General features: G+C 43.3%; 1 protein-coding gene across 5 annotated transcripts in view; it reads right to left on the minus strand.

The window, feature by feature from the left end:
* TUBGCP2 (tubulin gamma complex associated protein 2) overlaps window positions 1-16,265 on the minus strand; it is a 77,728-nt gene that overhangs the window by 52,814 nt on the left and 8,649 nt on the right. For all 5 annotated transcript variants that reach the window (XM_039547094.1, XM_039547092.1, XM_039547091.1 and 2 more), the window contains exons 4-6: window positions 16,046-16,222; window positions 12,454-12,613; window positions 2,741-2,948 (exon numbers count right to left, since the gene is read on the minus strand). In XM_039547094.1, coding sequence (XP_039403028.1) covers window positions 2,741-2,948; window positions 12,454-12,613; window positions 16,046-16,222 — 545 coding nt within the window. The remainder of the gene's footprint in view (window positions 1-2,740; window positions 2,949-12,453; window positions 12,614-16,045; window positions 16,223-16,265) is intronic.

Genomic DNA, 16,265 nt, shown 5'->3' on the forward strand with positions numbered 1-16,265 from the left:
AAAGATGTTCAATGTACAGAGCAAGGAGGAGTGGGAATGTATCTAACTTAAAAATGCCATCTCCTATCTGTTTGGTTCCAATGCCTGAGCTATCCCGACCCACCTGAACTGCTTTCATTTCTCCAATTATTATCCAGATTGCCAAGAGCCATGGTAACACTATAGACAAACTTGGATGGCAAATTTGACTTAAACACAGATTCCCTAAAAAAGAAAGGGAGGAGGAACTAGGCCAATTATTCTCTGCTAACCAATGGAACCATATTTTAGCCAGCACTCTGAGCTGTTCCTTGGACCTCCGTTTATGATTAATCCATCAAAAATCATATGGAACATGCATTAGACCCATCTCCGACTGTTCAAACAGGTGCTGCTATGTCCAGACAAACGTTGGCACTGTGATTCAGTAGGTGCTAACTTCACCCATATGCTCGGCGAATGCTCCTATACCTGTAGGTTTTGAGCGGAACTTAACTGCAGAGTTAATTTTTTCCTAGAAAATAAAATTGTCTTACAAGCTAAACATATTTTAAACCTAATAGATGTTAGCTGGAAGAAGAATAAATCTGAAAAACTTTGGCTAAGCAGACCACTAATCATTGCTAAAATTACTACAAAAATGGAAATCCAAAAAGTGACCAACAGTTGAAGACTGGCACATAGATTTCATAAGCTTGACCTTCTTTCCGTGATAGCCAAGAAAAATTCTCAGAGATATGAATGCTTTCCTGAAAGCTGTGGCACAGGCGAGGGATGTGCTGGCTGCAGCTTCCCACCACCCCCATTGGCCTGGGAGGGCGAACCACGGCCAGTGGGAGCCGCGATCGGCCGGACCTGCCGACGCGGCAGGTAAACAAACTGGCCCGGCCTGCCAGGGTGCTTACCCTGGCGAGCTGTGTGCCAGAGGTTACCGACCCCTGAGAGAGAGAGAGAGAGAGGTTTAAAATATAGCTATTATAAGAAGTTTATGTATAGTTTGTCCTGTTTTTTTCTGTATATATATTTTAAAAACACTAATAAGTTAACAGAAAAAGAAACATGGTCTGGTTTGAGAGTCTAGAGAGAGGGTGGAGACTGTTACTAGCCTAAGTGACAGGAGTACAGTGATATGGTCCACAGTGATAGAGAGGTGGGAGATGGGGAAGGTTTGGAGAGGGGCTCAGTTTTGGCTATGCTGAGTTTAAGTTGGTGGCTGGACACCCTTGAGGAGCTGTTCAGACAGACAGACAGGCAGAGATGCAAATTTGGATGGAGGGAGTGGTGTCTGGAGTGGAAAGGTAGATTGGAGAGTCATCAATGTAAATATAGTAGGCATCTGGATAAGATTACCCAGCAATAGGATAAGGAAGGAGAATAGGATGGATCCAAGGCTGAAGTCCTGTGGGATACCTATTGAAAGTGTGCACGGGTGGGTGAAGATGAAAGGGAGGCATTGAGCAATTATTAGAGAGGTAAGAGAACCACAAAAAGACAGTCACAAAAGCCAAAGGAGGACAAGACTTCAAGAGGAAAAGCATGGTTGATAGTGTCAAAGTCAGAAGTTCGGAGTACAGGACCTGAGATCTGGCCAGAAGAGTTCATTTGAGGCTCCGTTGAGAACAATTTTTGGGAGCATAGAGGGTGGGAACTACATGGAGCAGCCCTAGGAAGGAGCTGGAGGAAAAGAACTCCAGAGAGCAAGTAGTGAGGGCGTGACTGAGGAGTTTGGAAAGGAAGGGAGATGAGAGATACTTTGAAGGTGAAGTGAGCTCCTTTCTAAGAACTATCATTAGTACTTATTGGAAAAGTTTGGCCCTAACACGGGCCATTATCACCATTGTTTTTCTGATCGGGTGGTCCTTTAAGGACGTTCAGTTGCTGATTTGATTACATCTGTTGTGCTCTGGCACGTAACAAGGGAGACTGCATGAAGATTGTCATCCCCTCCCTCAGAAGTCCCAGGATTCTGCCTTCCCCATAGGCAGTGGACTGCACATAAGCAACTTCAGACAACATACAGAAAGTGTAGATATCTCCTCCACAAATGGAAAATTCAAAAAAAAAATCATCTAATTGTGTTGCCTCGTTTGTACCTTATCACAGTCACATCACAGACAACTGTCCCAGTCACATTTACAGTGTTGACACAAAGGGGATCCACCTAGCTACCGCAGAAGCATTAGAATGGTTTTCAAATCTCAAGATTCAGCTATAATCTCAGCCCGTGGCTTTTTAAATGCCATATGAAAGAAGAAGAATACTTATAGGGGAAGTATAAGTAAAGTGGAGTAATCCATTTACTTCACCAGTATGTGCTGAGTGTCCCCAATGAGCAGTAAACCCCAACCCCACTAGCCAGAGTTCACAGGAGCATTCAGCATGCAAACACCACAAAGTGCTCTTCCTGCCTCCATTTAAGACCCCAGAAGCCCTGAACCACATTAACAGCTGTGATGCTAGGACATCACAACTACCGCTCCACTCTGCTGAAGCTAAGGTGCTGACTCAATAGAGACTCAGGCAGGGGCTGGCTTGTAAGCCAGCTGCACAACTTTGAGGAGTTTTTAATTTTATTTTATTTTACTTTACATCCCAATGGGTATAAACTAAACTAAGGTGGTTTCTAAACCAGGCAGCATACTTGCAAATAAAACACTGCATAAAACATCACAAACTGAGATTCTGTAATTCAATTCTGGATGTCAGATCAAACTAGACAGACACATCCTGACATGGGAATAACAAAGGCCACTTCGGATACCTGGTCACAGTGGAGTAACTCGCAGCTACAGGAAGAATCCTGGTCACTAGCTCTTTGACTGACATGTCCAAATTGGGATCCACTAAGAAAGCTCGGTTCTGCCTGCCTATGAGAGGCTGTGCTGTGATGTATCTTCCATCCACGCCAATCAAGACATACAGCAAGTCTTCCACAATTGTAGACTCTTGAGAAGCTAAGGGTAAGGTACCTATTTGAAAACAGAGGACAAAAAGTACAAAATCTGAACACATAACAGAACCCTTTTCATTCCTCTGTGGTTTTTTGATTGGTATGCTCAGGCTGGATTAAAAGACAGTGAAACATGGAGATGAGGTGCTGTTAAAAGGGACTGTATGCATCATTCTCCTCAATGGCAATGCTGTCTTCCCACCTTTTAGTACAAGCAGAGTGAAATTAGGCCTTGTAGTAAGGATAAACCAAAGCAATCTTCAGGGAAGATGGACCACAGTGCACTGAGTTTTTACTGAATGTTCAGAAGTCATCAAGAGACTTTTTAAGTGAAAATTGTAGTTTTGATCTAGTACTTGGACCTCAACAGAAAATATTATGACTCAAGGAGACGACAACTAAGTTACCTCATCTTTGTGTAAGGGACGGAAAATAATTGATCTGGGGTAAAATCCATAAAATGTCCGCTAGATTTCTAAACCAGAGAACAGAATCCTTTACTTTGTTTGTGTGCCAAAATATAAGGTATACAGATATACATACATACCCAACATATATGACCATGATAGTTATGGAAGAAATTACATTCACTTTGCACCTCTGATCTTCCCACCTGTACTCTGCCCACTAAGCTAATTGCACTGGACTGCACTTGTCAGCAGTTTTCCTAGAGTTGAAATTTTTCAGTAAAAATAAATGAAGGTTACTTACTTGTAACTGGAGTTCTTCAAGAGAACTGAATATTCACACTTATGGACTCTGCACTGCCTGAGGGTAGAGTCCATTGGTAGAGTCCAATGGTAGAACCCTCTCCCACTCCAAGCAGTGCCTGTTGGAGCACCTGTGTACCACCCCCTCCTACTCCTTCTCTCGGTGTCTCTGAACATTCTGAGGGTGAGGCTATAAAAGGGAAGGCTGCTCCCTCTACCACCTCGGTTCCTTCCGCTGCCAACCCAGACAACCTGGATAGGACTCTGAGAAAAAGGGTAAGGTGTGTGGGAAGTGTGACTATGCAGAGTAAACACGAAGAAATCTGATTACAAATAAGTAACCTTCATTTCTTTTTAGAGTGTCTCTAGATATTCCTATTTATAGGTAGAGTGACAAGCGGTGCTGAAAAACCCTGAAGATGAGAACAGAGTCCTAATTAAATCATCGAACCATAGAAATGTAGGACTGGAAAGGACCTTGAGCGATCATCTAGTCCAGACCCCCGTGGTAAGGCAGGACCAAATAAATTGGGACCACCCGACAGTTGTTTGTCCAACTTGTTCTTAAAAACCTCCAATGACGTGGATTCCACAACCTCCCTCAGGGATAACAATGAAGCCACCTCTCTGCCAAATTTGGCATCTGCTCTAGACACTAGATCCAGTGCATAATGTTTAGTGAATGTGTGCACTGATTTCCAAGTAGCAGCTTTAAAAATTTCTCTAATAGGAACATGTTTAAAACAAGCAAAAGATGCAGCTACAGCTCTAGTAGAATGAGACCGCAAAACAGGCAGCTCAGGAATTTCCATAGCTCATAACACTGAACAATGCATTGTTTAACCCATCTGGAAGTAGTCTGGGCAGACACAGCATGACTCATGATTCTTAGCATAATAAACAGTCTAGATGACTTCCTAAAACTCTTAATGCTATCTGAGTAGTATGCAAGAGCTCACCTATCACCAAAAGTATGTAAGGCAGACACTCCTTTATTAACATGAGGTTTTGGAAAGAAAACCAGTAAAATAATTGTTTGATTGATATGAAACTCAGACCTCAGGTTTTTATCAAAAATAGTATCAGGTGTAAGAACCACCTCATCTTTGTCAAAATTCATAAATGGCAGGTTAGCTATCAGGGCATGCAATGCACTCACCCTTCTGGCTGATGTAATAGCAGTAACTAAGGGTAGGTTTACACTTACCTTCCGGGTCGACGCGGTGAGTTCGACTTCTCGGAGTTCGAACTATCGCGTCTGATCTAGACGCGATAGTTTGAACTCCGGAAGCGCTGCGGTCGACTCCGGTACTCCACCACTGCAAATGGCGGTGGCGGAGTCGACGGGGGAGCCGCGGAGTTCGACCCCGCCGCGTCTGGACGGGTGAGTAGGTCAAACTAGGGTACTTCGAATTCAGCTACGCTATTCACGTAGCTGAATTTGCGTACCCTAGTTCGACCCCCCCTTCTTAGTGTAGACCAGGCCAAAGACTGCTTTAATAGATGAATAACACAAAAGAACAATACACAAAGCATTCAAGTAATGATCAAAACATGGTAAGCTGAAACAACAGCCAGATTAACTTTTAAAGACAAATTAGACTATCTTTCAGACGCTAAGTACATTAAATATTGCAAAATACAGGGTATGGAAGTTTCAGTAGAAAGTCAAATGTATCCCTCAACTAAGCAACAAATCTGGTCAACTTTAACAGGTAACTTTCTTGTAGACAGCCTTCTAGAACTAAGCAGAACATTTTGTACCAACAAAGAACATGATGGCTCAAGACTAGTCAAGTCCGATAGCCTAACCTGTCAGATGAAGCAACTGTAGATTTGAACAAAGAATCCTGTCTTGTTACTGTGACAAGATATTTCGAGACAGAGGAAGATGCATGTTTTATCTGTCTGACAGCTGATGCAGATCCATGTATCACTGCTGTTTTGGCCAAGCTTGGGCAATCAATATAATTTTTGCTGTCCTGACAAATCATCTTCACCACTTTCTAAATTAAAATGGAAAGGAGTGAAAGCACACAGAAGGTCTGTGATCCAGGGAGGCCTTGGTATCAACTGGCAGCAGGAATAAGAGGTGCATAGGGGTTTACAGGGAACCCCTAGATCTGATGTTTACATAATAGCATGCCAAAGGATGGCATGTGAGGCCTCTACCAACAGCCAGTAATGCACTGATCATCCTAATAACTGCAAGATATACGTACAGATGATATTTAAGAAGTTGTTTTCAGTATAGATACACTATGTTCTTAAGGTATGTGAATTAAGACAGGTCCCCAGAAGGTGATAAACAAGTTCTGTTCAAGCAGGGGGTTGGTGAATGCTTCTCTCACTGGCTGGTCATTGCATACCATCTGAGAACAATCTGAGAATCAAGCCAATGGCTGATTCTATAATTAATGTGCGAAGCTCTTTCCCGGAAGAGCCCAGTGACTTTGGATTGTAAATTGAGCTAAACTGGATCCTCATCCAGCGTTGGAAGTATCTGACATTATAACTGATGAAGAACAGAACATTCCTGAGAACGCTTGATCTGTTTGTTCACTACCTCAGCAAATCCAGAACATCCTGAGACATGGTGACAAACCTATGAAGACAGTCCTGACTGGATATATAAACTCAAAACACCCTGATCATTCTGAGAGCGTTAAAGGGGGTTACACATAAGCAGTAGCTGTCATCAACCCCATGAGACCCAGGAAGAGGATTACCTTCTGGTATTAGAAAAACCAAAGTGGGTAGGGTAATATCTTTTATTGGACCAACTTCTGTTGGTGAGAGACACAAACTTTTGAGTTTACATAGAGTTAGCTCTTCTTCAGGTCTGGGAAACATTCTCGGAGTGTCACAGCTAAATACAAGCAACAAAGAATCCTGTGGCACCTTATAGACTAACAGACGTTTTGCAGCATGAGCTTTCGTGGGTGAATACCCACTTCTTCAGATGCAAGTGGTGGAAATTTCCAGGGGTAGGTTTATATATGCAAGCAAGAAGCAAGCTAGAGATAACGAGGTTAGTTCAGTCAGGGAGGATGAGGCCCTGTTCTAGCAGTTGAGGTGTGAAAACCAAGGGAGGAGAAACTGGTTCTGTAATTGGCAAGCCATTCACAGTCTTTATTTAATCCTGAGCTGATGGTGTCAAATTTGCAGATGAACTGGAGCTCAGCAGTTTCTCTTTGAAGTTTCTCTTAAGGTAACCTTTAGAGAAAAGAGAAACTTCAAAGAGAAACTGCTGAGCTCCAGTTCATCTGCAAATTTGACACCATCAGCTCAGGATTAAATAAAGACTGTGAATGGCTTGCCAATTACAGAACCAGTTTCTCCTCCCTTGGTTTTCACACCTCAACTGCTAGAACAGGGCCTCATCCTCCCTGACTGAACTAACCTCGTTATCTCTAGCTTGCTTCTTGCTTGCATATATAAACCTACCCCTGGAAATTTCCACCACTTGCATCTGAAGAAGTGGGTATTCACCCACGAAAGCTCATGCTGCAAAACGTCTGTTAGTCTATAAGGTGCCACAGGATTCTTTGTTGCTTTTACAGATCCAGACTAACACGGCTACCCCTCTGAAGCTAAATACAAGGTGAAACAGATTGTTTAGCATAAGCAGTTAACACATATTTCAAGGGACTATTCAAGGTGAAGTGGGCCCATTAACACCCCTTGCAAATACCCTGATAAGGAGGAAAGACCTTGGGAAAGAAGATGTAGCACATATTATTTGAATTAAAATTCAAAACTAGGGTAATCCTATCTCAAATTACTTAGCTAAAGTGGCAATTGACTATCACATTATTTGTTTTTCAAGGGTATAAAAAGAGTTATGAATCTAAGAGTTGTCAGACACCACCTAATCATGTTGCAGCATGACAGGGTGAGATGGCTTTCCTAGGTCTGATCTATCTGTAAGTATACTGATCACATGCTTATGAATACTTTGTTACTATACTGGGTGAAGTGACTGCTTATTTTTAGTCTGTTAGACATGTTTAGAGCAACTGTATAAAATACCATTTGGCCTTTGGACTTAATAAAGGAATTTATCATTAAATTGATGTTTGGTGGTTTGCCCTATTAATAATAATGATTTCAAATATTATTAAAAATTCCAGCACTTAACAGGCTGACAGGAAGCTAGTGTTGACCAAATAGCCGTAGCAAGTTGCAAAAAAAAATCCAAGATAGGAAGCGACAACCTATTCATGGAAGTAGCTCCAACATCGTCAAATACTGGATGGGAGGTTTCCTCTACAGCTACTGAAGGTAAATTCAACATGGCTACCATACAATCCACAAAGTCATGGAACTGCACAGCATCCTCAGAAGGGGAGGATGCTGAAACCACATGCATCTGCTAGTCAGGCAGCAAATCTGGATCAAGGTCACAAGGTGGGATCCAGGAACATACCCATGGGAAGAGCAAAAGGACAAGGAGGTTTTGGAACCAAGAAACCCCACTTTCATACAGAGGTGGAGTATGGAGCAAGACGTGAGATTCAGAGGGTGGTTCCATTAATTTGTTAGCACCAGGTTGAGATCCCATGGGGGGGACAAATTGTACCTGTGAATATAACGTGTCTAACCCTTTTAGAAATCTGATTTTTTAACTCCATAACTATCTATTACCCACTGAATGGTGAAAAACAAATAGCTGCTCAATGTATTCTAACAGAACTAACTGTCATATCTTAAGTATCAGAGGAGTAGCCGTGTTAGTCTGGATCTGCAAAAGCAGCAAAGAGTCCTGTGGCACCTTATAAACTAACATGACGTCGGACATGCATCCGACAAAGTAGGTATTCACCCACGAAAGCTCATGCTCCAATATGTCTGTTAGTCTATAAGGTGCCACAGGACTCTTTGCTGCTGTCATATCTTAGTATTTTAGGTGCAATAGATAGTCCAAAACATGGTTAATAGAAGCTTGCTCTGGAGAGACACATTTCTATTAAGACCAGATAAAAACATTTCCATTTAGCCAAGTAAGTACGCCTGGTTGAAGGCTTTTTGCTATTCGGAAGTACTTCCCTAACATCTTTCAAGCAAGCACTTTCTAATGGTGTTAACCATGAAGCATCCATGCTGTCAAGCAGAGGGCTTGCAGGTGCTGACAGAGCAGACAGCCAAGGTCCTGAGAAATTACATTTGGATCCAATAGGAGAGACAGAAAAGGTCTCACGACAATGCTACTAGGGCTGAGATCTAGTATTGCCGAGGCCACGCTGGTGCTATTAGTATAAGGCAATCATGGTCCTGTTTTCTCTTGCATGAGACTTTGGACAGGAATGGTATTGGTATCTTCCACAGTAGCAGGAAAGCATTTGTTAATGAACCTGGCTGTGACCCTGTGATAAATGAAGGAGGGGAGGGGTAAGTTCCCTTTTATGAACACCCAGCCAGTCAATTAGCTATAAAATCCTTCTTGGTAGCTGTTCTCTACTTGCTTTACCTGTAAAAGGTTAAAAAGTCTGACAGCGTGCATATTCTAATTTTTAGAATGCTTGCGGGCCCCCATCTTCTGCACTCGAAGTGCCAGAGTAGGGAGTCAGCCTTCACAGACCCCCGGGGAGCAGAACTGATAGCATTTTCTGTTGGCCTTCGTGGCAAACATATCCACTTAGGGGGGTCCCCACAGCTGAAAGATGGATCTGAAGAGAGACAGGGAAGGAGGTGGGAAGGAAGGACAGAAACAAATTGAAGGGAATATCCCAGATACACTGTGTTTAGGACCCACCAGTTCAATGTGACATGAATCCAGGAACAGAGGAAGTGGGATAGATGATTGGCAAACATATGGGAAGGAATAGATGGGCCTGTAGGAACTGTAATATTGCCACCAACAAACCTGTCAAAATGCATGCTTAGACTGAGCTGCTAGTCGAGAGGAACCGGCTGTCACAAAGGAAGAGGGGACAGAGGTGGTCGACACCTGTAATTCCTGACCCTTTTTCTTGGAAGGTCTTGGGTCCATGGAATAAACCTCTGATAACTGTGAGCTTGCTGGAACTGCTTCCTCCTTGTCACAGTGTGTTGTCTCCAAGCAACTTCAGAGTTGTCCAGGAATCTTTTAGGCTACATGGCCTATTGTCCATTTTTTCCACAAAGAGGCAGATCTTGAATGTTCTGCTATACTTCAGGAGGAAGATCAGATGACTGCAGTCAAGCTGCTGAGTCTGCTGTATCCAAGCTGTCCTGGCCACCAGCTTGCCCTCTTCCACCACCACATTAAACTCCTGCCTGAAGTCCTCTGGTAGCCTGTCTTTAAACTTCATGTTTTCCCACCGAGAGAAGTCAATGCGACTTAGAAGAGCTTGCTGGTTAGCAATTCTAAGTTGCAGACCTATCATCTAATAAAGTTTGCAACCAAACTAGTCCAGTCTCTTTGATTCCTTCCCCTTTTACGTCGATGCTTGGTGTCCCTGCCTCATTCACTCATTATCTGCTGCCACCATCAAGAGCCTGGGGGAGGGTGAATGTAGAGGTATTCAAAATGCTTAGAAAGAGCACATTTTGCTGTAGGAGCTAGGGAAGAAAGGGTGTGCCAGAGTGTTCCGAGTGGCTTCATTAATCAGGAGCACCACTTTGGAGGGACCTGTCGAAGTGAATATGTCCACTAGTTTCTAAGATTTCTTGCAGACCAATTCCACCCGAATGTCTTACACTAAGGCCATCCTTTTAAGCAGTTCTTTGTGAGCCTGTTAATCTTCCTGTGTCAGTGAATTGCTCACTATCTCTATAGCCTCATCTGGTGATGAGGAAGACTGTACCAGGATGCTGAAGCAATGTCTGGTCTCTCTTGTGGTGGAGTTGCTGTCTGAGCAACTTCCAGCTGCTTGGTACCAGCACTGAGTGTCAGAGAATGTTATCTGCGGCGCCAATGATCTCAGTACACCCTCAAAGAAGTCAACTGAGGTGGGTGAGGTAAGGTCCTAGCAGGGGAGAGACACCCAACAGAGTCCAGAAAGGCCACTGACATGGTGGTGAGGCTCATGCTTGCACAGACCATTGTGCCTTGAGATGTGCTCACTGCTGGGACTGCTATGAGACCCATGGACCCCAAGGCTCTCATGGAGGGGTACACATCCCATTTTGAATGGGACACAGACCCAAACTCTGAGTCTAAAGGAGATGACACTGAGTCCTGCAATAAGAGTGGAGCAGATCCTGTGTGGACAGGAAATAGATAAGCTGAGCCTGGGGTTGGTGGTACTGAGGATTTTAATGGTAGGTTTCCTCTGGAATGTACTGGCTCTTAGGTTACTAGAAGTGTAGAGGGCATCAGGCTGCATGCTCTAGCGGAGCTGGTGTAGGAACTGTAGTTACCAGTACTGGCTGAAATTCTTCCTATAACACCAAAGACACTGGTACAGAAAGACTGAGTAGTTCTCTGGCAGCTGTGTATGCCTCTGGCATCATCGGTACCTGAATTGGGTCTTAAGCTTGAGGTCTTTGCATAGGAACTTCAGGGGTCAGCCGCAATGGAAGTTGCAATAGTTCCAAAATTGACAAAACCCCCTTTCTAGATGAGGAGCGCTCTGGGGAACACTTACCCTCAGAGTGTCCCACAGAGTCTTTGCCTCTAGGTGGCCTTGGCAGCAATGATCTTGCTGAATGGGGTTCCGGGTCTTTGGAAGATCTCTCTCTTCTTTGACAGATCAATATGCTGCAGACATCTCAGGTGGTGTACTCCATACTTAAAGTGCAGCACTCAGAGCATGCTCTAATCAGATGGCTTGCTGCCTCCATAGGAAGACACTTAAGTCTCACTGCTCTTTTTTTAGAGAGAGGCAAAATCCTTTACAAATGTGATACTTATCACTGACCAACACTGGCCTGGCACACAACCAGCAGGACTTAATCCCTGGAGAACTACGCATGGCTCCAATACTGGTCCTAAGATTCAAATTTAGTCCAAAAAGGACCTAAAACTAAAACCTATCACTAACACTAATTATACTTTATACCTAATTAATTACTAAAGAGAACAAACAAACTATATACAAAGCGTGAGGGGAAAAAACTTGCAATATCAAGACTGTTGAAGCGCTTCAACAACTGTCACTGGTGGTAAGAAGGAACAGAAGGGTCGGGGTGGTTCCATCCTCTTATACCTGCACCCAATGGTGCATGATGGCAGAGGGTACTCAAGCTACCCTGATTAGTGCTGCAGAGAGAAAAGTTCTCTGATATCTATACACGAGGCACGCACACATACCAACAGTGGCATAGACATGTGCAATCACTCAAAGAACCACCATCATTTTCATCTCCACAACGCCTGGGAAAGGTGGCTCCAGAGAAAATCTTGCATGAACTGACAGATCTTATGAGTATACAGTCAGGACTAGCACTATGACATTTCCAAGTCACCCTACATACCATCCCTCAGAGCCATCAGATGACATTGATTCGTGATGCTTTGGCCAGATGTTTCTGACATGCACCCAGGTGGGGATGAGTTATCTGAATGGTCATGACCTCAGGAGGCCCCATCTTTCTGAGGAGCTACAGGATCTGAAGAAACCTGTCACACTGGGGTCTGACTGGAGCAAACAGATGTGTTATCATCTGGTTTTACACATGGCATCCAATGAAATTTTGAGGCTCGGATTCAGTATTGACAAATACTGTAAACAAAGCCTTAAATCTTTTCTCTCAGCCCATAACTCTACTAAGGAAGAAAACTGGAACTAAGCTTTCTCCTCATCTTGAATATTTGGTGAAATCTGAATGAGACCAGAGAGCAAATACACTGAATAAAACACTCGTCATTTTTGTCTGTCTGATACGTACCTATAGGCACTGTTGTGTCAGTGCTTAAACTGGAGCCAGTTAAGAAATCCCCATTAAGTGCAGATCTCTCATACACCCAGGCTGGAAATACTGGAATAGGCTGGCCAGAATTCTTCTTGTTTTGCTTGTCTCGGAGTATCTTTCGTATAAACTCAAGAGGCTGTCAGAAAGGAGAGAGGGGCTTCTTTAAAAACACTGACCTGGAAAAGCATCATTTTACTAATCAATTTTACTATTACTAGTCGATCTGAGGACAACAGTGGAGAGAACAGGATTCAGGAGCTGGCTATTGGTTACAACAATGCAGGGCTTTTTTCTTTGTATGTAAGTGAAATAAACAAAGCTTCTAAGTAAAGACAAAACAGCCTGGCTTTTCCATTCCCAGCTCTAGGGCTCAGTTTCTATAAGAAGACAGAAAGGCAGGTTAACTTTTCTGCCTACAAGGGACTGGCCAATATCACGGAAGACATCATTTTTGCATTTTGCCATTCTCAGGTAGAGTTTACCATTGTGCACAGAATAAATGGTGATTTTAGAGTTTTATTTCTCAACTGTGACAATTTACTATGAGTTGAAATCTAGGTCACAACCTAGAATTAAATCCCATCTTCCAAATTATGCAGAGAATAACATGTTGGCTAACAAACCACAGAACAGCTCTAGGAATACTGAGCATTTGAGGAAATGCATGGCACTTTCCCACCCCAATGCACCATTCTCCTTGATAAATGTGTGACAGATTCCACCTCTGGAATCCCTGGCACACATTGACCCAGTGCTCCCCAGAATATGCAGATGCTCATAAAAATATCCCAAGTCCTACCTGATGTAGGAACTGGCTTTGCTGGAGTCTGTGCTTCTCATCTGACCAACCCCAAATATCATTTGTGGTGGGATGAATTCTCTATGTTCTGGTCTTTTCCACTTCTTTCTCCTCCAACAATACCATCACCTCCCCCTTGGCCAGTTCCGTCTCCAAACACTTCTGGCATTAGTAGGGCTAGCCTTAAGCACAAGCAAAGCAACCAGATTCTTGGGGCCCTCTATTGCATGCAATCTCCCTTTCTAAAATTAGGACCAGATGAGGAGGCAGCTCATGGTCTGATCCCCTTCTCCTTCCAACAGTTTGGGCTTCTGAGCCTAACAGTCACAAGGCTAATCCTGAGGACTAGAAACTGGCAGGAGCTCTAATGAGATAACCAACGACTGAAGTCAGATGAACAGGCACTGCCACTAGTGACTCCAATAGGACAGCACATCACACTGTCCCAGGGATAAATGTCATGAAGACACCGGAAGAGGAGTGTGCATTCAAGGTGCAACTCCACAACCAGAAAAGAACCCTATATTCTTGGTGGTGAATGGGGATTGAGGACAGCTCTTATACTGGATTTCTGTACTTCCAGACTATATTACTATCACTGTGTCATGCTCTAGGAATCCACACCAGTGAGAGGTTTTCATCACTTGCCCTGTAACCCTGAGTGCCTTAAAATTCTCTGCTGCTGTAGCTGGATGCTCCCACCCAGCATACAAGCATGATCTGAGTGTGTAATAAGCTGCCCCGGATCAATTCTCACTCCAGCAGTCTGCTTGTTACAACACAGTCATGTTCTAGACTCCACCTGCTCAGGGTCATCTTGCCAAGTGTAACCAAATACCGCTCAGTCACAAATTTTCCCAAAACTGTGTACTTTGCAATGTCCAGCCCCTTTCCTGAACCATTCAGAGGAATAAGGTTTGTTTGCTCCTCTAAAGAGACTAAGTGCACAGCTTATCACTATAACTGAAGTTAACTACCACTTCAATTCCAACACAGCACTGGGTTGGTTTAGATTAAAAGCAAAACAAGCTTATTATCAAAAGGAAATAGGATTTTAAGTGAGTTCAAGGATAAAGGACAGAGTTAGAAATAGTTACAAGGAAATAAAAGTAAAAAATGCTTTCTAGAGACCAAGACTTAACAAAACTACAGTCCTGGTTCAAAGTAATATTCTTACCTTCCAGCAACATGGCTGACCACCCACTTGGTCAGGATCTGTCACCAAGTCCAAAGTGCTCTGTTCTTTGTCTTCTTAGATGAAAGATAACCTGAGGTTCTTTGCCTCTCTCTTTTATGCTACAGTGAACCTTTGAAATGGATTCTCCTGACAGTTACCCCCAAATAAAGTTCATTCACGCTGTGAGGAAGGAGATATGGAGTCTTGTGGGGAAGGAAGTTCCATGCTGGCTTCTTTCCCAGCTAGTTTGTTAAAATATAAATTGATCTGTTCCTGCAATCTCCCCACTGACATGATGCTGAGTGGTTATCTCCTCCCCTTGTTAGCTTGATGGTTCTGTTTACCTTCTGTGTAAATGCATTCCCACTGTCTCTTAATGTTCCTTGGAAGTACCTTTGTCTAGGTTGGGGTAACTTCAGCCATGCCTTGCAAACACACTTCAAGATCATAATTCCCAATACGTTTGCAATTTTGAATGTATCCTCTGTATATACACTGCAGAATAATATTAATGATCAGTATGTTATTACCTTTCTATTGATAACTTATATGACACCTTTTATATACAGGTTATGATATTAGTGAGTGAAGGAACACTGAACTGGTCAGGCCAGATGAAACTCTCAACCAAATACCTGTCAGTTCCTTGCCTTCCTGCACTGGGAGTCTGTTACGGTCATACATAGATCCACAGAATCTGTGCTATGCCCCAGCTTTTAAACAATCTTTTGGAGGAATCTTTTCAGTGCGCTAGACCACCAAAGGATCGGTCTCTTCCTTCAGAGTAGGCCATCTGGCCTCACGGCCCCAAGACTGAACCTCTTGACTCCAGAATTTCTGCTTCATACTGTGAGCTCTGCTCGATGTGTCCAACTGAAACAGACTGCTGGTTAGAGACTTGTACATTCTTCAAGGAATAATGCATCCCAGCAAGTATTTGCAGTGACACCAAACAGCATTTTCAAAACAGAGCAGGATTTATAAGTCAATTGGAATATAGCATTGGAAGTCCTTGAGTTAGCATAGAGAAACAAATGTTAAAACATAAGTCCATGTTGGTCTAGCTAGAGCAATCCACCATCCAAGCTGTAGTGGACTCCTTAGACTGTCTCTCTGACTTCTTTTTCAGTCCCAGAGGAGAGCAGCCAGCTTCTTCCAGAAGCCCACTCTTTATGCTCTCCCAGTCCTCTGCCTCCAGGCATGGCCATGCTGAGTTTGCAATCGCACCTGCCTAGTACTGTCAATTGTTCAGTCCTGGGGGCTTTCATTGTCCCTTTGGACCCTACATTGATCTTCATCAGTTTTGACCAGTTCCTTAATTATCCTATTTACTGCAAACCAGATAGCAAGGTGACACCCACACCCCGTCCTGTGTCTCTTTTCCCTACCCCCTAAGAGAAAACATCCTTTTTTCTTCCACTGGAAAGCAATGCAAAGTACAGAGGGAAAGTGAGACACACATAGGATTTAAAAAAATATTACAGAAAATTCCCACTTTGCCACAATTACACCACAAGATAATAAAAGATAATGATTAAAGCCTTAAACTCTCAAGGCAGTCTTGTATCTCCAGTCTGTGGAAGAAACAGTACCTGCTGTACAGTGGAGCTGGTTGTTACACTGCCAAGTTGCTTGCGTAACTCCTCGAGTTCCTGCATGGATATCTTGGAAGTGGTTGAGGGAATGGTAAAACTGGTGTTGCCACTTGTTGTGGCATTCACTGCAAGTTCTGCCCTTTCCTTAGCATTCTGCTGTAAATACTGGAGTGTCTACAAATACACAACAACAAAAAGAACTTATTCATGAATGCAG

Source organism: Mauremys reevesii, linkage group 7, assembly GCF_016161935.1.
Source record: "Mauremys reevesii isolate NIE-2019 linkage group 7, ASM1616193v1, whole genome shotgun sequence".
Classification (NCBI taxonomy): domain Eukaryota; kingdom Metazoa; phylum Chordata; order Testudines; family Geoemydidae; genus Mauremys; species Mauremys reevesii.